The sequence below is a fragment of the Taurulus bubalis genome (genome assembly GCF_910589615.1).
Source record: "Taurulus bubalis genome assembly, chromosome: 14".
In the NCBI taxonomy this organism is placed as follows: domain Eukaryota; kingdom Metazoa; phylum Chordata; class Actinopteri; order Perciformes; family Cottidae; genus Taurulus; species Taurulus bubalis.
This window is the reverse complement of record NC_136602.1, coordinates 11,611,089-11,632,157: the sequence shown is the minus strand read 5'-3', so window position 1 is coordinate 11,632,157 and position 21,069 is coordinate 11,611,089. Positions and strand designations below refer to the sequence as shown.

Sequence of the window (21,069 nt, the reverse complement as noted above, 5' to 3'; positions counted from 1 at the left end):
CTTCCCCGTTCACCTGTGTCAAATGTTTTTTTTGTGTACTGAAAGAGTTGCATGTTAAATTGTGGTCATTTTTGATATTACACATTAAAACCAAAATTAAATTAATTAATTTTTTGTACATATTTGATCCTACACTGACATGTATCCCAGTGCGCTATTTTCTGTCTTTGGTCTTAATTCTTTTTGAGCTAGTTAAGTTATTGAAAATAGGTTTTTGTAGTGATTTTGATGATACCACAGTATGGCATAATTTTTCTCATACCTTTCTAGAAGATGTACGGCAACAAATGTGCAGTGCCAGTACAGTTTAATCATCTCTTTTTTTTGGTGCAGGGACCTCACCTTTGTACAAGCATGAAATAACTTAATTGTGTGTCTGTACAGAGTTGCGCCTCGTGCCGCCGTATAAGGTGTAACTTCTAAATAACAAGAGAAACATTAGAAACAGTCATATTCTCCTATTCTTTTATGTTCATGACAACTGTTTGATTTGAGATGTTTTCTTGTTGTTTGCAGAAGCCGAAAGCGGTATGCCCTCTACCTTATCTTACTTCCAAAGTTCAACCCAATCTCCACCACTTTAAAGCTTCTGACTTTGGGAGTTTCCCCAAGGATATTTTTCCAAACACTATCTCACAGGCCTCTATTTCTCACTCTTTTTTATGGTGTCCCTTGTGCTTAACGCACTAACTTCTTTGCAGGCAGAGAGAGGGTAGATAAATTGGACATGTTTGTAGTGCTGTTTCTTTGTCTTTGCTGTTGTCGGTGTGCCAAGGCCAAACGCTCACCCTTTCTCCATATCTACCTCCTATCTGATCTTTTGAGTTTTGTCCTTTACCAGTCCTTTGCTTAGTTTGTTTTTCTCACTTTCAGTTATTTTTCAGTGTTGCCCAATTGTTACCTTACTGTATGTTTACTTTGCCAAGCTAGTTATTCCACTCATGGTGTTGTTAAATCAGTACTTCATGGTTCTTAGACTCAGGACCAGTGAGGAGTTTATTTACACATAACTTGGACCTCAGATGTGTCGATAAACACTGATAATCTGTTGTTCTACATTATGGATTTAATCTTGAAATACATTGACTGATTATCCACCATTGCTGTTGGCAGTGGCTGATATAATACGATATGACATATTTTTCTTCATGGTTTCATTACACCAGCAGCACCTCACCAATTTGTGTTTTCTTTTCATCAATTCACACACTAGTAAAAGGCATGGAAGTGTTGGATGTTGGATAGCATTAAGTTGATCCAAGCTGAAATATAATAACCACAGGCTAAAATATTCACAAGTGTCCCACATTTCACTTTTGCATTCCATCACCCTCTCAAGTTCTCAGTGCTAAACGTGTATCCATCTGTGCACGTCTGTATGTCTGGTTTATGTGTAATTACCTCGAAAGGGAGAATTTAAGTGTGAATGAGCGTGCATTGTTGTGTGTCTTAGCCACTATGTTCAGTCATGCTTGTGTGTCTCTCGAGTAGATGTTCCTAAGTGAGGTCACTTCCTGTCAGTTTGGTGTTTGAGAAACAATCCAACTGCACAGAAGTTACTGCAACCGTCTGCATCTACGTACCTGTCCTTATACCTGTTCTACAGTGGCTATGCCTTTCTGTTTGGTTATTGTCCTCTTCATGCTGTATGGTACTGTAACTGCATGCTATGACACTATCACACACAGTGTTTGATGCTTGCTTTGTTGCTCACAATATGAGGTTTTGATGCTTTTTAAGCTTCTATTCACCAGTTTACACCTGAACGAAGAAACATGTCTTGGATAGATACTCTTGTAAAATCTCAGATTTGGGCAGCAATGTTTGTGGAACTGTGATCTTTGATCTGTTTATTTATTTTCACTAAAGAGCATGCCAGGCGCAACGCCTCTTTACTTCTTTGGGGGCCATTTAATCTGAGAGAATGTTAGATTCTATTTTACTTATTGAAAAGAAAAATGTGGAGGGAAAAATCGACTGGTGTAATTTGATAGATCACAGCCCGACATGTGCATGGATTCAATTGCTCCCTGAATATTTTTGTTTATTTTCTCCAATGTAGCCTTTTCAAGAGCCCAGAGGAAAGATGTAGTAAGAAAGATGTTTTCTCAGATGTACCACTTCACTTCTGCTCTGAGTGTACACAGATAACATACTTTTTCAAAATAAGTTCCTAAAATGTCATAAAATAGTTATTTAGAACAAAGATTTGAATCTAGATAGTAATAAACGTGTTACCCTTGGCACCGATATTAGTTGTGTGAGCCATATGAAAGTATTATTGCCACAAATTTACAAAGGTTTGAGTTTAAAATGGACTAAATAAAATAAAAATATCAATAGTTCCTCATCTTTCATCTGGGCTCCTCGTATTTTGAAGGAGTGTGACCCTTAAAGATTTGTGGGTTCAGTGTTTTGATTTCTTAGTTCACACTTACATCATTGATGATTGTTGCCCACAGGTAACCATTAATGACCAGTGTGGGTGTGTGTGCGTGTGTATGAACGTACAGTTTGCGTGTGTTGTGTCTACTCGTTGTCTCAGTCTAATTAATGGGGAATGATACAGCCAGTCACTTTAAGTGCTCAGGAGTCCCACACTAAATATACATGGTTTGCTAATTAATCCCTTCGTATCTCTTTTTAGTTCAGCTTTTTTTTCAGCATGCCAGCATATTTGTGTCTTTTGCTATACATATAATTAATGTAATGTACAATTGTAAGTCAATATTGATCTTGCTGGACATGCATTGTAATTATTTTCTCCCTATAATTCAAGTGAGCAGAGTCACTACTGATTTTTATATGAGTTTATCCCCGTTTGGACGTAACTTTTCCCTAGAGCAATCCTATAAACTATAGCAGGGTCACTAGAGTACCATCCACTTTGTATCGGCAGGAAAAAGAGCTGTTCATTCCCTTGCATCCCACTGTCAATTACTAACCGAGATAACAACTCTTACTGTACATTCTCTGTACTGCAGCCACGTCTCAGTGGCCATCATGACATCATGACTAGATGACTGCATTTGAGTGCTGACACTAAAACCACTCCATGGCCATAATTTTAATTCTTTCTGCCCTTGTTCCCTTTACTCGTACCTCTCTGTCACCCTTCTCACCCTGTGGCAAACCAATACCATACTATAAAGAAAAGAATTAAAATTCAATGTGCGATCATACTGTTGTACATTCTGTCCATCCATGTGAGTATCACATCAGCAAATTGCCCACAATCCAAAACAAAACAAAAGTCCAGATAAGCACAGTGCACATCCGATTAATGGCTTCAACAAGTCTGTGTACCATTCCTCTTGATTAGCATGTTATGTTCATGAACATGAGTATTAACCAGAGGTTAATGAGCATGATGTGTCTATTTCTCTGATAACCCAGCATCCTCATCAACCCGGGTAACCATGTCAAGCTGCAGGAAGGGACGCTGGGATTTTTTATCGCCAGTGATGCCAAGGAAGTGAAGAGGTAATATGGCAATCCTGATGAACAGCTGATCACTAATTATGTCAAATGGCCAGTTTGATTATTCTAAGTGCTAAACATTTTTACGGTGTCACTTTTAGAGCATTTTTCTACTGCAAAGCTTGTCATGACGACATCACAGACGCTAAGCGGATCAAGAAATGTGCCTGCAAACGACGTGAGTAACGGCGCCTTCATTTTGCCCCATCGACACCCTCCTTCCCCTTCTCTCGCTCCAAAACCTAACTGTGAGTCTGTGTGTCTCATATGGTTTATATTAAACTGTACCTCTCATTGTGTCATTAATCCTATGTACCATGACAATCTGATTTTAAAGGTAATACTGTATGCTGTCACACCATTATACCCTTAGGAAAGTGTTTATTATAGGTCCCATTTGAACTTCCATAATTTCATTATGACCATCAGTCAATATATGATTTGTTTTTTATTCTACTTTATTTACACAATTTAAAAAAACATTTTAAAGGCCTGAGGCATACAGTAGATATAGTTTAAATTGTGTTAGTTGACAGCTGTCATCCACAATAAGAGAGACAATGTATAAGACAATCAGCTTTTTTACTGCAATATTTAAAATATTAGAAAATATGACCCACTGTATTATATTAATTTGACATGCAAATGCTATGAGAGTAATGAGCTCAGCCGCTGTGCTCTTAATTGTTATATTTCAGACAATACACCCATGCCCCTGTCAAATGGATAGTTTCCCTTTTTAATTCTGCAGACATAACATTACCATTAAGGCAGGAACAGCACATGAATATAACCTGACCTATGCACAGTAGTCACTTGTCAGGACATGTTAGCCACTGGATAAATAATTCAGGTGAATATCCCGTATTTCCACAAAAGGTCACAGACAATTACTGTAAGCAGCCTGTTAGAGACAAAGCCTGGTTTTCAAAAAGAAACCCACCATTTCCTTCTTTTGTCTGTGTCATTTCAATTATTCAGACAATCTCTTGTTCTTCCAGCTCAATAGAATCATCAGGCTTTTCACACTCTGGTTTTATTTAGACAAACTGTTTACTTCGGTTTGCTTTCATAACATCGTCATGTCTGAGACCAAGGTGATCGACATGGCGTTGTGTTTTATGTTATTAGTTCCCAACAAGAGAGTTGCATTTAGAAATATGACAGTTCCATTACGGCAAGGGATATCTGTCTGACAGTATGTTCTGTTCTACCATGTTTTGTTCTCTTCTGTTGTTTTTCCCATGTTTCTTTATGACCAGTGACACTTTTGATGTATTTCCTTCCCTGCTGCCATTGGAAAACAACACTTTATTTTCACTACTCACTGGTAGTGATGTATTGTGAGTAAAAGAAAATGGCTGTACTTTTACCCAGAGTGCAGTGCAATAGTTTTTTCCTCTTCAGCTAATAGTATACTGTATCTATGTTGCATGTACCAGTGTAGCTTCTGCATCCTTCTCCTCGCCTCCCATTTCTACTGTACTGTGCTCAGACCAAAACCAAAACAGCTGAAACAAACTCAGGCCTTCTCATGACAGCCCAAGTCAGCCGATGCTCGTTGGAAATGACAATCTAGTGTGACTTAATCGGATGTGGCCGGCAAGATCTGCAGTTTTCCCTCACTTTTTGATCCTCCAACCAATCTCATATGGCATTTGAAAGCCAATCTGTGGCTAGTCTTATGCCATTACCAATGATTAACCTCCCTATAGTGTAATGCTTCAAGAAAGTACAGAAGGAAAGTACTAAAAATCACGGATGCCATACAGTAATCATAGATTTAGAAGAGCTAACACAAGGGAAAGGAAATGAACAAGAACCACTGAGGTTTAAATTGTTCTGCTTTCCGTCAAAGGAGGTTTTGTGTGTGGCTGTACTTTCAGAGAGCAGAAAATGTCCTTGTGGGAAGTTCAGCAAATCCTAACGAGCTAGGTTGCCAAAACACAATCAAAACAATCTGGTCTTCCCCTTGCCCCACTTCTCTGTGATCTCAGCCCCTTTGTAAACGTTGGGTCCTCGTCCTGCTCTGGCCGAGGTTTCAGAGATCATCAGTTCGTCTCAGAGTTGAAATGTCACCACACACGTCTTGTGCATTTCAAATCTAGGCAACCTTCTTCTTTTTTTCCCTACTTGCTGCATTGGATTAATTTCACTAGCAGTACAGTGTAACTTGTCATAGCGTTAGATTGCCACCAGATGGCGATGTCATGCCAGAGTCAAGTCTAATAATACAATACTCAAATGCTGATGCCTTTAGAGGAAACTTAAACCCCCTGAAACCCGTTCAGCAAAAACGCAAGGATGACATTGGTGTGTTTCTGTGCATTAGGGTAATACATTTGATAAAAAACAGATCTAAAGATTGTCAAGTTTTTTAATGTTTTGTTTTTATGATATGGTGTAGTTGGCGTTGTGTTTGTGCAGAATGTCTGCCTTTCCAAGGACAAAAGCATTTGTCTTCTGCACTCTTTTTGGCCGCCACTGCAATAAGCTACTGTGCACTGCGTTTGCTATCGCTCACAAGTTCAACTCTTGAGCTTCTGTAATACTTTTCCTTGCAATCTTTGCTGAATAGGGAAGTCTTAGGGGGATATAACAGAACGGTGCTTTCTTTGGGACATCCTTCATATTCAACATAGTGCCCTGATAGCTTCTGTTTAAGTATGTCGTGCCTTGGTGGATTATAGAAGATGGTGACTGATTGAACCCATGCAGACAGTTTATCAGGGCAGCCGTCATGTTGAATCTTCAAGTAGGAATGCCCTGAAATGGACACCTTTTCGTTCAAGGCCAGAATCGGGGTATTTGTGTAGTCAGAAGTCAAAGACATTGTTGGTGTGTGTGTGTATATGTGTGTGTCTTGTGTTATCCATCACCCCTCTTCCATGTGTCAATAATCTACATTGTAAAAAACAACAACATGTACTGTGGTCTGAATGCCTGAGCAAAAACTCTGAAGTTAAGAAATTCCAGCATGAAGTGATAGCATCGCTGCACCATGTCTACCATACCCCCAAACTGTTTCAACAATGTGAACAGTTATCTCTGTAGCTTCTCTTGTTGCTTAGACCAAAACTATGTTTTCTGCATGCTTATTACATGCTCATAAGGCACATGTGCATGCCACAGGATACAACAGTCCCTGATGCCTTCATCCCATGGGTTATGATCTGCGCTTCCCATTCTTTCCCTGGCCAGAAGCTAAAACACATTATTTCATTCAAGATCTTATTTTCCGATGTGACTCAGAGTCAAAGATGCTGAAAGTGTCTCTGTAAAGGTGCCAGACGGTATTAGTCCGCTGTCTGTTTGCACCTTAGCAATGAGAGAATGGGAACCAGGGACTGTTTCTGCCCAGAGTCATAGCAATCTAGATGTGCTACTCGCGGGACTTTCACTCCTGCTTCCCTTGGGGTTCAGAGCTTCACACACACACACACACACACACACACACACACACACACACACACACACACACACACACACACACACACACACACACACACACACACACACACACACACACACACACACACACACACACACACACACACACACACACACACACACACACATTGATTGTGTAATACTACTTTCACATCCACTCTTAACAAGAGCAAGAGCAAACAAGAGCACCTATTTTCCAAATTGCATTTTCTTTAGAATGATAATTAAATAGAAACATCAATGAAACTCTTTGATACAATCATTATGGCATTGGTGTTGATCATTGTAAATATACTAACAGTCACTGTGAACTTTGATTGTGATTTTGATTTTATTGAGTGGACACAATTAAACATGCCTACTCAGTATTTTCACCTCGTGCATTTGAGGCATGTGGATAATAAACAATTGTGCTTTTTATTACCTATCAATCTGTAAGATGAAGAACGGTATTTCCTCTTTCAAAAGTTAAATATGCTCACTTTAAATTGACAAAGAATCACAGAATAATTACTAACATATACAGACTTATCATGTATGCATGCATGCACATTAGAGTGAAGCCTCCCTTGGGGATCGGAGCAGTGAAACTGCAGGTTTGATTATACAGTAGCATGAATTGGCCCATCAAGCCAGTAGAATAGTGTGATGCCTTGGACAGAGCCGCTACAGCTGCATGATGGGATACAGGTACGTGATCCACTCCTTTAGCCAAATGGATAGAGGATGTACAAATGTATGAAACATTGTATGAGGTTGCTGCTGAAAACATTGCTCATGCCTCTCTTCCCTGAATGCCTTCCTCCCTCTTTCCTTTCTCCTCAGCCCTCTTTCCCACTGTTATAGTTTTGCCTTTTGACCTGTTACAGCCTTAGCACACAGCTTGACCTCTCCAGACTCAGTCAATAGAAATGATAACTAATGCGCTGGAATAGTATTCTATTATGTATATTGTTATATTGTAAAGTGTCCTAATTTGACTCTACGGACAAGAAATACAAAATAATAATTGGATGACTTTTGATTCGGTAAAGTTATTTGAATTTCAAATAAATATTGGCACGTGGAGCGTGTTAATTTAATTTAGGGCTTAAGTCTGTGGCAGCAGGTGGCTAAGGCTTGCACTTTCTGATGAAGTTACCTTCCAACTTCCCCTGGATGAATATTTCTCCTTTTGCCATTAACTTGCTGCTTTTCCTTTCCTCTCATCCCAAAACATGACTGTAGCCAAGATGTCCATCTACAAACAAATGAAACTGGCATGTTGTTTTGATTGCGGCTGTTCAGAGCAAGACTGCTCTTGCATGTCAGGCAGTGTACATAGTAACATGGACACCCTTCAGAGGGCCTACCCACTTTCCTCTGTCTCTGTTCATGATTGCGCAACCACTTTACGTGCCTGTAAGTTACACCGCCCAACACATGCTGTTAGATGTTTGTGCTATGTGCTCTGTGTATATTGTACCATGCAGAGGTACTGTACGTGTACGTCTGTGATGTCGTCTATGTGGTGTGATCCGTTGACTGTGACTCCATAGTCTGTGTAGCTGTTGCGTCGTGAATACATTTTTTAATTATTTTTTAATTATCTGTCTTATCTGTCGGTCTATCTATCTGTTTGTCTCTCTGTCTGTTTGTCTCTCTATTTGTCTATCTATCTATCTATCTATCTATCTATCTATCTATCTATCTATCTATCTATCTATCTATGATTTTCCAATTATTTTATTTTAACTCTTACTCTTATAATCTTATGTTATTTGTAGTTGAATTCCATCAGTATTCTTCAGTTATTCATCGTTTTCATTGGACACTATTTGTTTGATTTCCTGAGTGTACTACGTGTGGTGGGTTAGTGGTGGTGTGGCTCTGTGGTGCTGCTGTACTGTACAGTACTGTAGGTGTTAGACATGTGGCTAACGCATGCTGCATCAGTCATGCAGTTGTGTGATAAAATCCCTATTGGATCTGATGTATTTTGAACTGTAAAGGTAAGATATCTGTATATAAAAAAATGGAACGTATTATTTTATTCTCATGGTTTTAGCCTGTATTGCACTGATAGTGTTTGTGAAATTATTGTCTTATATATTTAATTTGAAGGTCCTTACAAACCTCTGAGTTAACACTGTTTTCAGTTTGCACTGTTTTCAGTTAAAGCAGCTTTGCTTCTGTTCCTTTTTTTCTTTTACCTTTGACTTAACCTTTCCGATCAACTGTTCAGAGTCTTTAGTTTCACTTTAATGCAGAAGATAAGAGAAAAATCACATCTGAAACGGTGTTTTGAAGATTTCTAACAGTCTTGTCGAGCCTTATAAATGAGGTGCAGCGCACTGATATTAAAACATATTTTTATTGCTGACATTGGTTCAGGAATTATAACTAATAATATCTCAAGCACCTGCAGTGACCTTCTACTCTTTTAGGCTTTTAGAAAAGAACAAGAGCAAGAACACATCCAATTCTTCCCACAATTAACACAGATTTTTCAACAGAAAGTGTCAATTGGTACATTTTATTGTATAAAATGTCCGGCTCAGCCTCTGATCACAATTGTTGTATGTAGTGTATCTACCTCCTGCAGTCTCTAACAGTCTATATCACATACACTGCATGAGAGAAGGGATAAGAGCTAAGGGTAAGGTGAAGACAAATATAATGGTAGAGAGAGGCTTTGTGTGGTAGGAACGAACAAGAAATAGACAAGGTGAAAGGAGAGAATAATAGAGGAGAGAAAAACACGAAATGAGAACTACAAAATAGTGATAGTTCGCTTGATAAAGAAAAGGTCGCAGGTCAAAAGCTCTTAGCAGATCACCCTCCTTTCGATTTTGCTTTTGAGTGGATGGGAAATACTAAATTGTCTGTCAATTACACATGGCATCAGTAGACTAGCTATAAAAGCCTTTGGTTCAGACATACAGATCCGATTTCCTTCTCAACATTCTCCCACCGTCTGCCGACTCAGCCTAGATTAGTGTCAAACATACCATGATGAGTTTGGCTTGGCCTCTTGTAGTTCGGCCTGCGCTGATATCCCTTGGTACCAATTACTGGCCATTACATGGTTACTGATCTCACTTCTCCCTCAACCCCCTGTAGGATTTCAGGAAAGCCTCCCCTGTCTTAGATTTCTTTCCCTTTTTAACTCTGACTTTGTCTGAACAAAGTGAGTTTACTAAAGGAGTGCATTGGGCTTTGTCAGCCAGGGATTGTTGGATTTCCTCTCCATTTCCCCTGTTTTTTCCCCCAGCAGACTGAAAGGATAAGACGTCTTTATCCATGATGACTTCATGCTCTTGTACATCTGAACCAGAATTTTCTAGCCCTAGTACTTGGATAATTGATTTCTTGGATAGAACTCATTCATTTAATGCACCCTTTGTTCTAATGCAAGTTACATTGGGACCACCTAATAAAACACAGTGCAACACTTCTGTGTTGCTTTCTGGTCTTTAATGATTCAATATTGTCTTCATAGATGTTTTTAATATACACTCATCTTCGGGGTTAGGTGAGTCATGAGATATTTGGTGAAATTGATAAACCCCTTGTGCTGATGGAGCAATCTATGGACAAATGAGCTGACTCATTGAATGTAGTCTTCTGTTCCTAGAGATCACTCATATATAAATCCTACAGTTTGGTGAGACAATTGTTGGAGTGAAAATAGTTTTTACCACTTGTGAATAGTTACAAAATATAGTTCAAAGCACCCATTAGTGTTCCCCTTTGTGTGGTTGTGTGATTCTTGTCTTCAACAATTTATGTTTTAAAATATTTCCAGAAGTTATTCAGAATTGTAAACTGATTTACTAATTTCTTTGATCTGTATAGTTATTATGGTCTTTCTTTGTGACCAGACCCTCATCACAGGCAGCCAGCTTCCTTCAGTGAGAAAACCTAGACACGTGATATAATGGAGAGGCTGACAGCTTTTATAAAGCTGGGCTATGGACAAGGGTCGGAGGCCCGGGGCTCGGGAGATGCTTTCAGCTAGTTCCTGGCCATTTTGGCTGTGTGTGTGCGAGAGTGTGTGTGCGTGCATGTGCACATCTTGTGTGTGTAACAACATGCACTTCTATCTCTGTGTCTGTGCATGTGTGCGCATCTGCATCTCATTGTTGGAGACCTTATCTATCCTGACACGGAAATTATGTTTGCATTTTCATTTTCCCAGCCCTGCTGGTCTGTCACCAAACTTGCCCTGACAGCTCCTGTCCACCAGGCAGGCTTGCCCCCCCCCCCCTGTCCTATGCCGCCTCGCTACGCCCCAGATGCTAGCCAGTTAGTCTGCCGCCTCTGCTGTGCGGGCAGATTGCTAGAGACAGATGCCAGGGCCACTGTGGGTCCCTGTTTGAGGATCTGTGTCATAGGCCAGCCTTGGGCCCTCACTGTGACCTTTACTGCTGGAAGAGACTCTGGGAAAGAGCGAGGAGTGTCAGCCGTTCGGAGCTCATTTCAAATGCCCACTGTATCAGTACTTCTATCGGTACCTCCTCAGTCTAGGTCGTGAACTGTAATTCCCAGATAATTACTAGTTCTGACATAAGTGGAGACCGTGGTCAACTCTTTTTAGAGAACATCCTAAGAGATTTAAAAGTGAAGCATTGAACCCATGTTGCAATATCTTTCTTCCAAATCACATGTATTGCAAGAGATGTGGACTGCATGTAAAGATCAAGTCTCTTTGCATTTGTGCTCTGTTACCGCGACTGTTTTGAATAGCGAGTGTCCGCTATCTGTGTTCTGGACGTCTACATGCACTTCAGTATGTAGTTGTTGTATTTGCACCCCATGGTGGCTTTATTTGTTCTATCTACAGACCTCACAATGCTCATCACATTTAAATCAAAATGTAAAACGTCAAAGCATATAATGAGTTTTTTTAAATTAGAAACATTACTTTGTTGGATCTACCACTGAAACCAGTGTAACCGTAAATTTAGCTTTTTTTTTTATTAAAAAGAAATCAGCCATTAGTCTGTCATTACATCCCATTACAGGTTGAGTGAACCTTTCCAAAAGCATGGCTCAATCTCATGATAGACAGTTCATTTCACCCACCTGTCTGCCTAGTTTGTGCCATCATTATCACCACCATTAGGTTTTTCCCTAATTTTAATTAATTGTACCTTTTTAATTTTTTGGTTAATGCCCTCATGCCTTTCACTGGTAGTACTTCATCATAGTTACATTTCATTTCATTTTATTTCATTTCCACACACCGCTCTTATGTTGATGTCTCTATTTCCTAATGTGCCTGTTTCATTACATCCTTTCTCCCCCCGTGTGACCTGCCACTTGTCTTTGCATTCTCCTCAGCCAAATATAAGTATAATGGATATGTCAGATCACGTAAGTGTGTTTCTCTGTCCTTCTCCATTCTGCCCCAACTCTGTGTTTAGACTGTAGACCCCTCACAATGTCATGTAACATAATTAGTACTGATGCTATGCTTTAGTATTTGCTTTGATATCCCATATTCCTTTAGAATATCCTGATGTTGTCTTGTATCTTATACAGAGACAAAGTAAACTCAGTTTAATCAGTGTGAAATTCAATGTTTAACTCAGACAGACTGTTTATTACGTTTATAAGTTAAATAATTCAACATATGTTGATTGTAAATTCATTCCTGGTATTGATAGCAACTGCAAATACATAATTTTGTGTTTGATAATACCATGTAGTTCCATAAAATATTCTTTTTGTATTGTGCTGCATGTAGCAGCAGATGGCGCTACAACACCAGGGAACAGTGGAGGTCAGAAAGAAGCTGGCGTTCGATTCAAAGCTGATTGCAATTTAGGTAAATCTTAAATAATTGTTAAATGCATTACTTTTTTACTCTAATGGTTAAGAATATTGCTTAATTGCTATTTGTCACCTCTAACATTTTATATGTATATTGCTATTCAATGTATTTGTTCACCTTAAGAATATTGATATTGAAGACATTTTTTGTGCCCTCTTTGAAATAGTGGCTGTCTCTAAGCAGAACTAAAAGGATCTGGAGCTGTCACAATATTAGTTTTAGTTGTATGTTCAAAACCAACAAATAAATGAGAAATACGCATTGCATAAAAAGCTTTTTCATGCAGTTGCGATGCAGATGAAGAACAAAACACGCTCATGCAGCAAACACTATGATGGCAAAGCCAGCTTAGCTCACATACAAAAGTAAACATTTGTAGTTGTTATTCCTCTGCCTCATCATCCAGTTTACATTGGGTCACGACAATCTGATAGGCTTGCATGCAGGACAGTACCGTCATGTGATTAGCATTTCAGGAAGGGACAGTTGCCGTCTGCGTTGTTCAGGATGCACAGTGGACCTGCCAGGGCGGGTGAGCGCTCTCTAACGCTGCACGTGTTTGACAAGGGCCAGATGAATCCAGGAGCTATCGGTAGCGCCCCGTAAATCAAGGAGGCAGCTGACGGCTGGGATAAACGTCTGTTTATCGCCCGGGGCCACCCAAGCATGCTCTCCCCTCCAAACAACCAACCAACCACCCTTCTACCAAAGGGAGGAACAGGGCTCCTCTTCTCCCGTTCAACTTTACAGCCACTTCAATACATGCAAACATACAGGTTGACTCTGCAGCCTCAGTCAAATGATGTGTGTGTGTGTGTGTGTGTGTGTGTGTGTGTGTGTGTGTGTGTGTGTGTGTGTGTGTGTGTGTGTGTGTTTGGTGGGACGGCTTGCTGAACATCAGTTGTGCCCGACTTTCTACATTCAGATAATTTATTCTCATATTAAATACAGTCAAAGTTAGATTTGAATTCACCATGTTTGAGAATATAGGACTATCTTTCTTTGGTCTGGAATCAAACTAAATTTCGATACACAATACAAAATGAATCCTCTATAAATGTTCTATGATACAACGTTTTTTGAATTAGTAATATTATAAATTATTACTTCTAGTTTTTTATTTGTTCGAAGTGAAAGTATTCTGTAACACATTATGCTTGAAATGACACAATATTTGATTGAATTTGACTGGCTTCAGCCGTGTCTCCGTTTATGTTCTCCCAGAAAGTGAAGCGCAGCTGAGAAATAAAACGAAGAGACTTCTTACTAATTCATGTTTGTCTCAAATGCAAAGTAATGTCACTGCGAACATTTCAGTCAGAGCGTGTGCCAAGTAGATAAGAAAAGATGAAGTTTCAACACCAGTTTTAGAAAAATGTAATGATAAATGATTCCTGTTTTCATGCCATTCATTTGTTGGGCTTAATCAGAACTGAAATGAGAAGAAAACAAACCAAGTGTCTGATTTTCCATACAGGATTTTAATTCTTTTTTTTCTTACATATTTGTTTCAAGTTAATTAATCTCTTTCTTATTTACCAATTAATTTGTTAACACCCTGTAGTAAAATGCTGGATTTAGTTTAAATTTGTCCTTAATCTTTGATAAAACAATTACATAATGTAAAAAAAATTCAGCAATAAATAACACAAGGGAATCTTCTGGAGTTTAATCACTAACTAATTTTTCAGCAATAATACAGGCTTTCTCACACTTTTATTCTCCATTGTTTGACAGTAATGGATGAAGTTAGACCGTCTTTTCAAAAACGATCAGTTAAAACCACCGGCTGCAACTCCACCTCCACCACCACAAATGCATTCCTTCCCGACAACTCGCACCCCAAGGACCCCCCGTTCATCCCAGGCAAACGCAACATCCCCCTTGTTAATAACCGTAAAGGAAGTCTGCTCCCCATGGGGCCAAGGCCTGGGTCTGAACCCTCACAACTGCGCCTCAGTATCTCAGGTCCAGGAGACGTGGTTGCCAGATCCCAGGCAGAGAGTCGGCTGAACCGGGCCCGCAGTCTGCCGGTGAAATACCGCTACCACCCCAATAATGCCATGCTGCTCAGTCACAGTAGGCACTGTAGGTTGCCCCCTCAGCGGGATGCATCAGTCAGTAACCCTGCCTGTCCCGTTGCTTCATTTTGTCTTGTTTGCTGCATGACGGTTCACTCTGCTGGAGCTACTGCTGTTATTTCTCCTGCTGCTTTGCACAGATACGCCTGCTACTGCAGTGGCTGCTTCCGTCTACATTGGGTGACTTCCAAACCAAGGAGTGATAAAACATGTCAATTAAGAATCAAAACAAAAGAGCTACTTATCTTTATTTATTTATTTAGTTGTGAGCTCTGAGGATATCGAGCTGAAATAGAAACTTTAGTTTTTAATCTTGTTTATTACTCAGTAGCTTGAAATCATTTAATTTTTAGTGTTGTACTTTTACTGTCAACAAATTAAGTTTAAACCAGGAGGAGCCTGTCTCAACAATATGGTGAGGAATGCATATATTTGATGTGGTATTTTCAAAGTACATTAGAGAGAGAATTATTTGTAAATTGTAAAGTGCTTGCGATATTAGCTATTCCCGAAAGCCCAATTGCATAAAGGAAATGTCAGGGAGTGACATTTTATTAGAAGGCAAAGTCATATTTCTTATCTTTTATTAGCAGAATTAGGTGACAGCATCGGACGGGGGCTCAGACAATAATTAATTTCCACATGCTTAGAATAGTCACGGCTTGCAGCGTGCACATTGATTTGCACTAATATCATGCTGTGTTATTGATTCCTAACCAAAGGACTAATACGGGTTTGAAGTGACGGGGCACTTGGCATTTGCGCTGGCAGAGTGCAGAGTGGATAAGAGTATCTGGGTGCCTGTCTGAAAGCTCTTGAAACTCACAGACAGTAGTGAAGATCAGACTACTGTTCGCTTGCCTGAAGTCTTCAGACGACTGGGCCTGGCCTCAATCTGGCTGCTCTTTCTCGTCCTCTGTCTGACTGGGACTCAAGCAAAGTTAGAAAATAGTGTTGCCCCCCCCCCCCCCCCCCCATTTCTCAGCACATCCAAGTATAGTTGACAGGAAGCTGAACTTCTACTAAAAAAATCGTAAGAAACATTGTGGCTATGGTTCAGCGTCCTGCAAACGCTTAAGACCAAAGCGTCCAAATCTAAAATGGACTGTTAAATCTACCATAAATAATACATTTTTCATTTAAACTTTTAAGAGTCCTTCTGACCTCCTTCTGGAGGATGATGTTTATTTATTAGCTGCTTTCGATATTCAAAGTTCACTCATTCATACTCTGTTCGCGTGGCCTGTCCTTAGTGATGTGTGTTGAGTGTTCTCTTGGCATGGAGGAAGACCAGAAGAGCAAGTTTCTGCGCTTTAACTGGAATGATGGGGTGGGGTTCAGATAGTTTTGTTAAAAAATAAAATAAACTACCCACTCAAGATCCATCTCCATCACCTTAATTGATCTCATTGTCATTGCTTTTGCCCATGGCCCACTGACAATGACAGTCTGTACCATCACATGGCAATTAATTGTGTAGGTAAGCATGGTCACTCTGATGCAGACCGCTAGAGGTCCAACCATCTGCACACTTTAGCGGGTGTACTGAGCAGATGCAGTAGTGTATTACTGAAAGCCCTGTAAAAGTGCACCTTTGAAGAGCCTAAATATGGGGGTTTGGGGATATGAGCCTTCCGTAACCTTATTAGCTCGTAAATTGTTTTTTTCTCCGTGTTTTTCTCCCACCTATTGCAGATTTACCATTGTCCGTTACTAATGCTTTCTCTATATTTCCTCAATTTCACACTGAATGATTAATTTCCCCTTTTTTTCTGTTCAGTTTTTTGTTTGCAATGATTGATTGGTTGTTGTCAATGTTTTTATCCTGTCAGGTCCTGCACACTTTCCCAACTATCTGTCTCTATTCTGACATTCTTTGCATGTGTTCGCAGTCGAAGACGAGCATCCATCCACTCTCTCGCCCAAAAAAAAGCAGCGCAACGGAGGGATGCGAAACTCACCCAACAACTCGCCTAAAATGATGAGGTAAGAGACGCTGATTTTATTCTCCTTCCAGCACTTCAAATGGGGAGTGAGAAGAAGTCAGATACAGGGAAGAACGGAGGCAGAGAGGAAGGGATGGAGGGATGCGTGTGAGAGATACTTCAGAGGTGGATGCTGCTGATGGTGAGATGATGGGTGTTTGGATGGATGGGAGGGGGCAAATTAGGGGTGGCAGAAGAAGGAGGCAAGAAACTGTGAGAGAAAGAGAGAGAAGTGCCCTGTTAGGCAGTGGCTGTTTAGGATGGCATGCTGTCAGCTGTTAATGACAGAGCTGAAATAATATTTCTGTCATGGAAAGCAGCTGTGAGCAGTCGTTTGAAAACTCCTCTGGCTTTAAAGTCCCAGCTGTCACCTCCTCCGGTCTGGTCCACATGTGCTCCTTAAACAATGCTGGCACTAATGACACCAGCAACCAATCAGAGGGACCTGCACGGTTACTTTGCCCTCAGGCTACTCCTCTATTGTGGGAACCCCTGTGAGTACTGTTTCTGGTACTTAAGGCCATATGTGAGATGTATCATCACAATCAAATATGAATTCAAATATTACCTTCCTTTTATCCTGTCCTGTGGAATTAAATTGCTGTTAATTGATTTTGAAAGATAAAAGGGGGTAGGTTTATGTGCTCCTCTGGTTGCGAGGCGGGGTTAGCAACACGACAGCGTGGAAAATACAGGGAGGCCGAGCTGTGCGGATTGGGACGGCAGGATAAAGGAGTGACGTCGAAGATCTAACAGGACAGGAACATTCATAGCGACGCTGCCCAACTCTTAATGAGAGTAAGTGTTATGGTTGTCATCTCTATGACTTTACAGTCGGGAAATCTGAAGAGAGAGCTGTGTGGTTTTTGTCACAAACACTTGTCACTGTTATTATGTACGAGGATAAGCTGCACTGCAGTAGAAACTCCTTATCTGAATTGTGTGGGAAAATACATTATTTTGTATAGAATTTAAATCCCAAAAAGCAACCCCCCCACCCCAACAAATACAATATATGACACATATAATGGACATTTCTGCTAAAAAGGATTATATTTCCATACAAAATAGAATTTAAATTAAATACAATTTTAATCCTTTAACTATTTATTCTGTTATCACGTGTTGTTTTATTCTTCACTGTAGTGTATGTTCCTTACATTCAACTCGATTTCTTCGTATGTTGGTCCTGCTAGCTTCCCTCAGGCAGAGTTCCTCCTTATGAACTGCAATGCCTGTGATTTTGTCTAGTATACTTGTCGGCCTCCCCCTCAGTTCTCCACAAAACAAGCACTTAATAATCCTTCACACTTGCCGAACCATTAGCCCAACACAAAGTCATACCCTTCAGTCTAGTTTGCAACAGAGCATCATTTTAGATGCCCTTGCTCAGAGGGAGAAAACTGTTACAACAACAACTACACATTGGCACATTTCCAGCTAACTGCTTGTTTAAAAGGCTGTTTAGTTTGCCTAACTTAGAGCACAAAACCTTTTCTTCTCTTCCTTTTTTGCTTAGGAGATGGTCCCTGTTTGCCATGTAATATATGCATCTTTGCTTTGATCTCACAGTGATAATAATTCTTGCGAGTTATTTACTCAGTTTTGAAAACGCTTCAAAGCGGTGTCAAAGTTTTCTCTGCTTTAGGGGTGCTTTTGTATTCTGCTGGCTCTTGGGTACTGGGATGACAGGTCCTCTGTTATAGGTGTAGTTTTTTTCTCAGTCTTAGCCCTCAGCAAAACATCAAATTACCCATCACAGTCCACAGCCCCCCTTCACAGCTGCCCCCGTCAACAAATAACACCATATATATTAAACAGTTTTACAAGGTGGATTTTATGCACAATGAAAAGTGATTGTTTGAGGTAGCCTTAGGGATACTTTATTCTACAAGCAAGGAGGGGGAAAACACAGTAGAGAGCTCGCAAGAAGCGCGCCTACGTATCAAGTGTGGTTTTTACAGGACTTGCAGCCTGAAGGCCTTTGTAAATAAATAATGATCAACAGATTGGCTCTGGGCTTTTGAAAAGCATGCCTTTGTCAGTTTGCATGATGGGGAAAATTTTCAAAGCAAGAGGCTGCCTTCGTAGTCTGGCAGAGAGGGATTGGGGGAGCAGGCCCATCCCCAGTTTGTGACTGCAGAGTGATACACTGGAATAACTCAACTCTGTTTGAAATATATACTGAGGGAGGGAGGAAGAAAGAGAGAGGGTGAGACACTGGAGTGAGACATGCTGTAAGGGAAATATTTGTCCTATATAAAAGTGAATCAGATAAAATACTGTATCTCACCCTGGGAGAATGTTTGCTTTGCAATCTGAATTGTGCATTTATTACATTTTGAAATATAGTGAATGTAGTTTTGGTGGGGAACCTTCTAATAAAGAATATACTTCCCAAACAATCAACACAAATTAAAGGCAGACATTGCATATTTACTGAGTAATATTGTTCAACACTATGTGTAAAATGTAATCACACTTTGCATCCTGGCTGCAATCTCCGTACTATGGTTGTGTTGTAAATGCCCCAGTTGCCAGTATGACGTGTCACCATGTTAACGAGATGCATCGCCACCATGACATTAACACCATTCCCGCAAACCTTCTTGACGGGTCAGGCCTGACGACACGCATCCTATCGCCGAAGATGTCACAGTATTATCTGCAGCTGATATCCCTTGGGCGTGGCACTGTGGCACAGACATCATGTCTGCTCTCCCTTAGTCTTGTGGTAGGTTCAACCCGAGGCAGGGAGAAGGCAGAGAGAGGTGTGTGGAGCCTGTGACAGGCTGCCAGTCACCCCGCTGACAGCTCTGTGAAAGATAGCTGTCTTGGCAGAGAGAGCTGGAGCAGCAGCCCGCCTGCATGCGCCAGTCAGCCCCTGTGTGGAGGCGAGAAGAGCTGAGCAGATTGAAGTGACGGGGGCTCTGTGGAGTTGATTGGCGCAACACGCGGCTCTGGATGAAAGATTCAGGCTGAGTGTAAAAACACTAAATGCTGTCAGTGTTATTATCACCTGCACTAACTGAAAGAGGGAAAGAGAGGTGGAGAGAGAGCGTGGCTAATTGACAGTTTTTTGTGTGTTTTTTTTTTTTTAACTTTTCCTGCATTGGTATGCAACCCAAATGCAGGTTGAGGGAAGAGACAACATCAAAGCCTTGTCAGTGAATGACAGTGTTGATAGAGGATAGAGAGAGTGATACTGAGAAAGATGTATGTCAAATTCTTGGGATGTTTTCTCCCATATTACTCAAATGTCTCTTTCTCTCTGCAGTTCCCTGTTTTTGGAGTCTGTATAGCGCTGGATGGAACCAAGGATTTCATTATTTGGGTTGAATTGGAAATAAATTACATTTGCATTGCTATAAAACAAGCATTTTTTTTTTTTTAATGACGTCACTAAATGTCTACAGGTTGTCCTGACTCAGTGTTTTGCATGACATTTCATGGATTGTCTTTAGAGGAACTGTGAGAACGTGTCTTGTAGGATAAATGCAAGGACAAGAGAGGCAGTATAACAGGAATGACAAGAGCCCTTTCATGGTCAGTGTTACACCGGATAAAACTCAGCAGCCCAGTGCTGTGGATTAGCCTGTTTGGTTGTGACATGCTGTTGAAACATTAATGGCCATCAGTTGGGAAAGCAAAATGTGATTGGGCAAATTCCTGAAATATTTAAAGTGTGAGGCTGTTGGAGCTTTTACTATTTGCGCCGCATGGCGTCAGAAGCTGGAGGAGAGGGTAAAAGCTGGTAATTGGCCTTGTGTTGTCATGCCATTCAGTCAGTAGCACTCAAATCGTGCTGTTCTCTGTACCACTACGAGCACCAGGGTCTTTGAGTTTTCTGATGACTTGACATCAAGGACAAGAAGGAATGGTGAATGGAGTTATGGGACCTACAGTATGTAGTGCAATAGAAAGTCCAACATTCTGAGAATGTGATGGACTTTTGACACATTGTATAAATAGACAGTGTAGATCTCCAGAAACCCAGGTGGTCTTTTGTCTCTTTCATGTTACCACTTCATTTACAAAGCTGCGGTCATTTAACAAAATGGTCTAACATAAATAAATTGTTCTGTTTTTCCAGTCGACATGACCCCCTTCTCATTCCTGGAAATGAACAAATCGAGAGCATGGACATGAGCGTGAAGAGGTATGACTCGACAGGGATGTTTCACTGGTGCCCATCGAAAGACATCGAAAAAGTCATCCTGGTGAGTAGGACAATAACTGTGGAACTGCAAAACCT

The 21,069-nt window shown here is 40.4% G+C and overlaps 1 protein-coding gene across 1 annotated transcript in view; it reads left to right on the top strand.

The window, feature by feature from the left end:
• kcnma1a (potassium large conductance calcium-activated channel, subfamily M, alpha member 1a) overlaps positions 1 to 21,069 on the top strand; it is a gene marked incomplete at both ends in the record, with an annotated part of 124,891 nt that overhangs the window by 86,391 nt on the left and 17,431 nt on the right. The window contains 5 exons of the mRNA XM_079229511.1: positions 517 to 528; positions 3,397 to 3,483; positions 3,582 to 3,658; positions 16,722 to 16,815; positions 20,908 to 21,034. Of these exons, the coding sequence (XP_079085637.1) occupies positions 517 to 528; positions 3,397 to 3,483; positions 3,582 to 3,658; positions 16,722 to 16,815; positions 20,908 to 21,034 (397 nt within the window). The remainder of the gene's footprint in view (positions 1 to 516; positions 529 to 3,396; positions 3,484 to 3,581; positions 3,659 to 16,721; positions 16,816 to 20,907; positions 21,035 to 21,069) is intronic.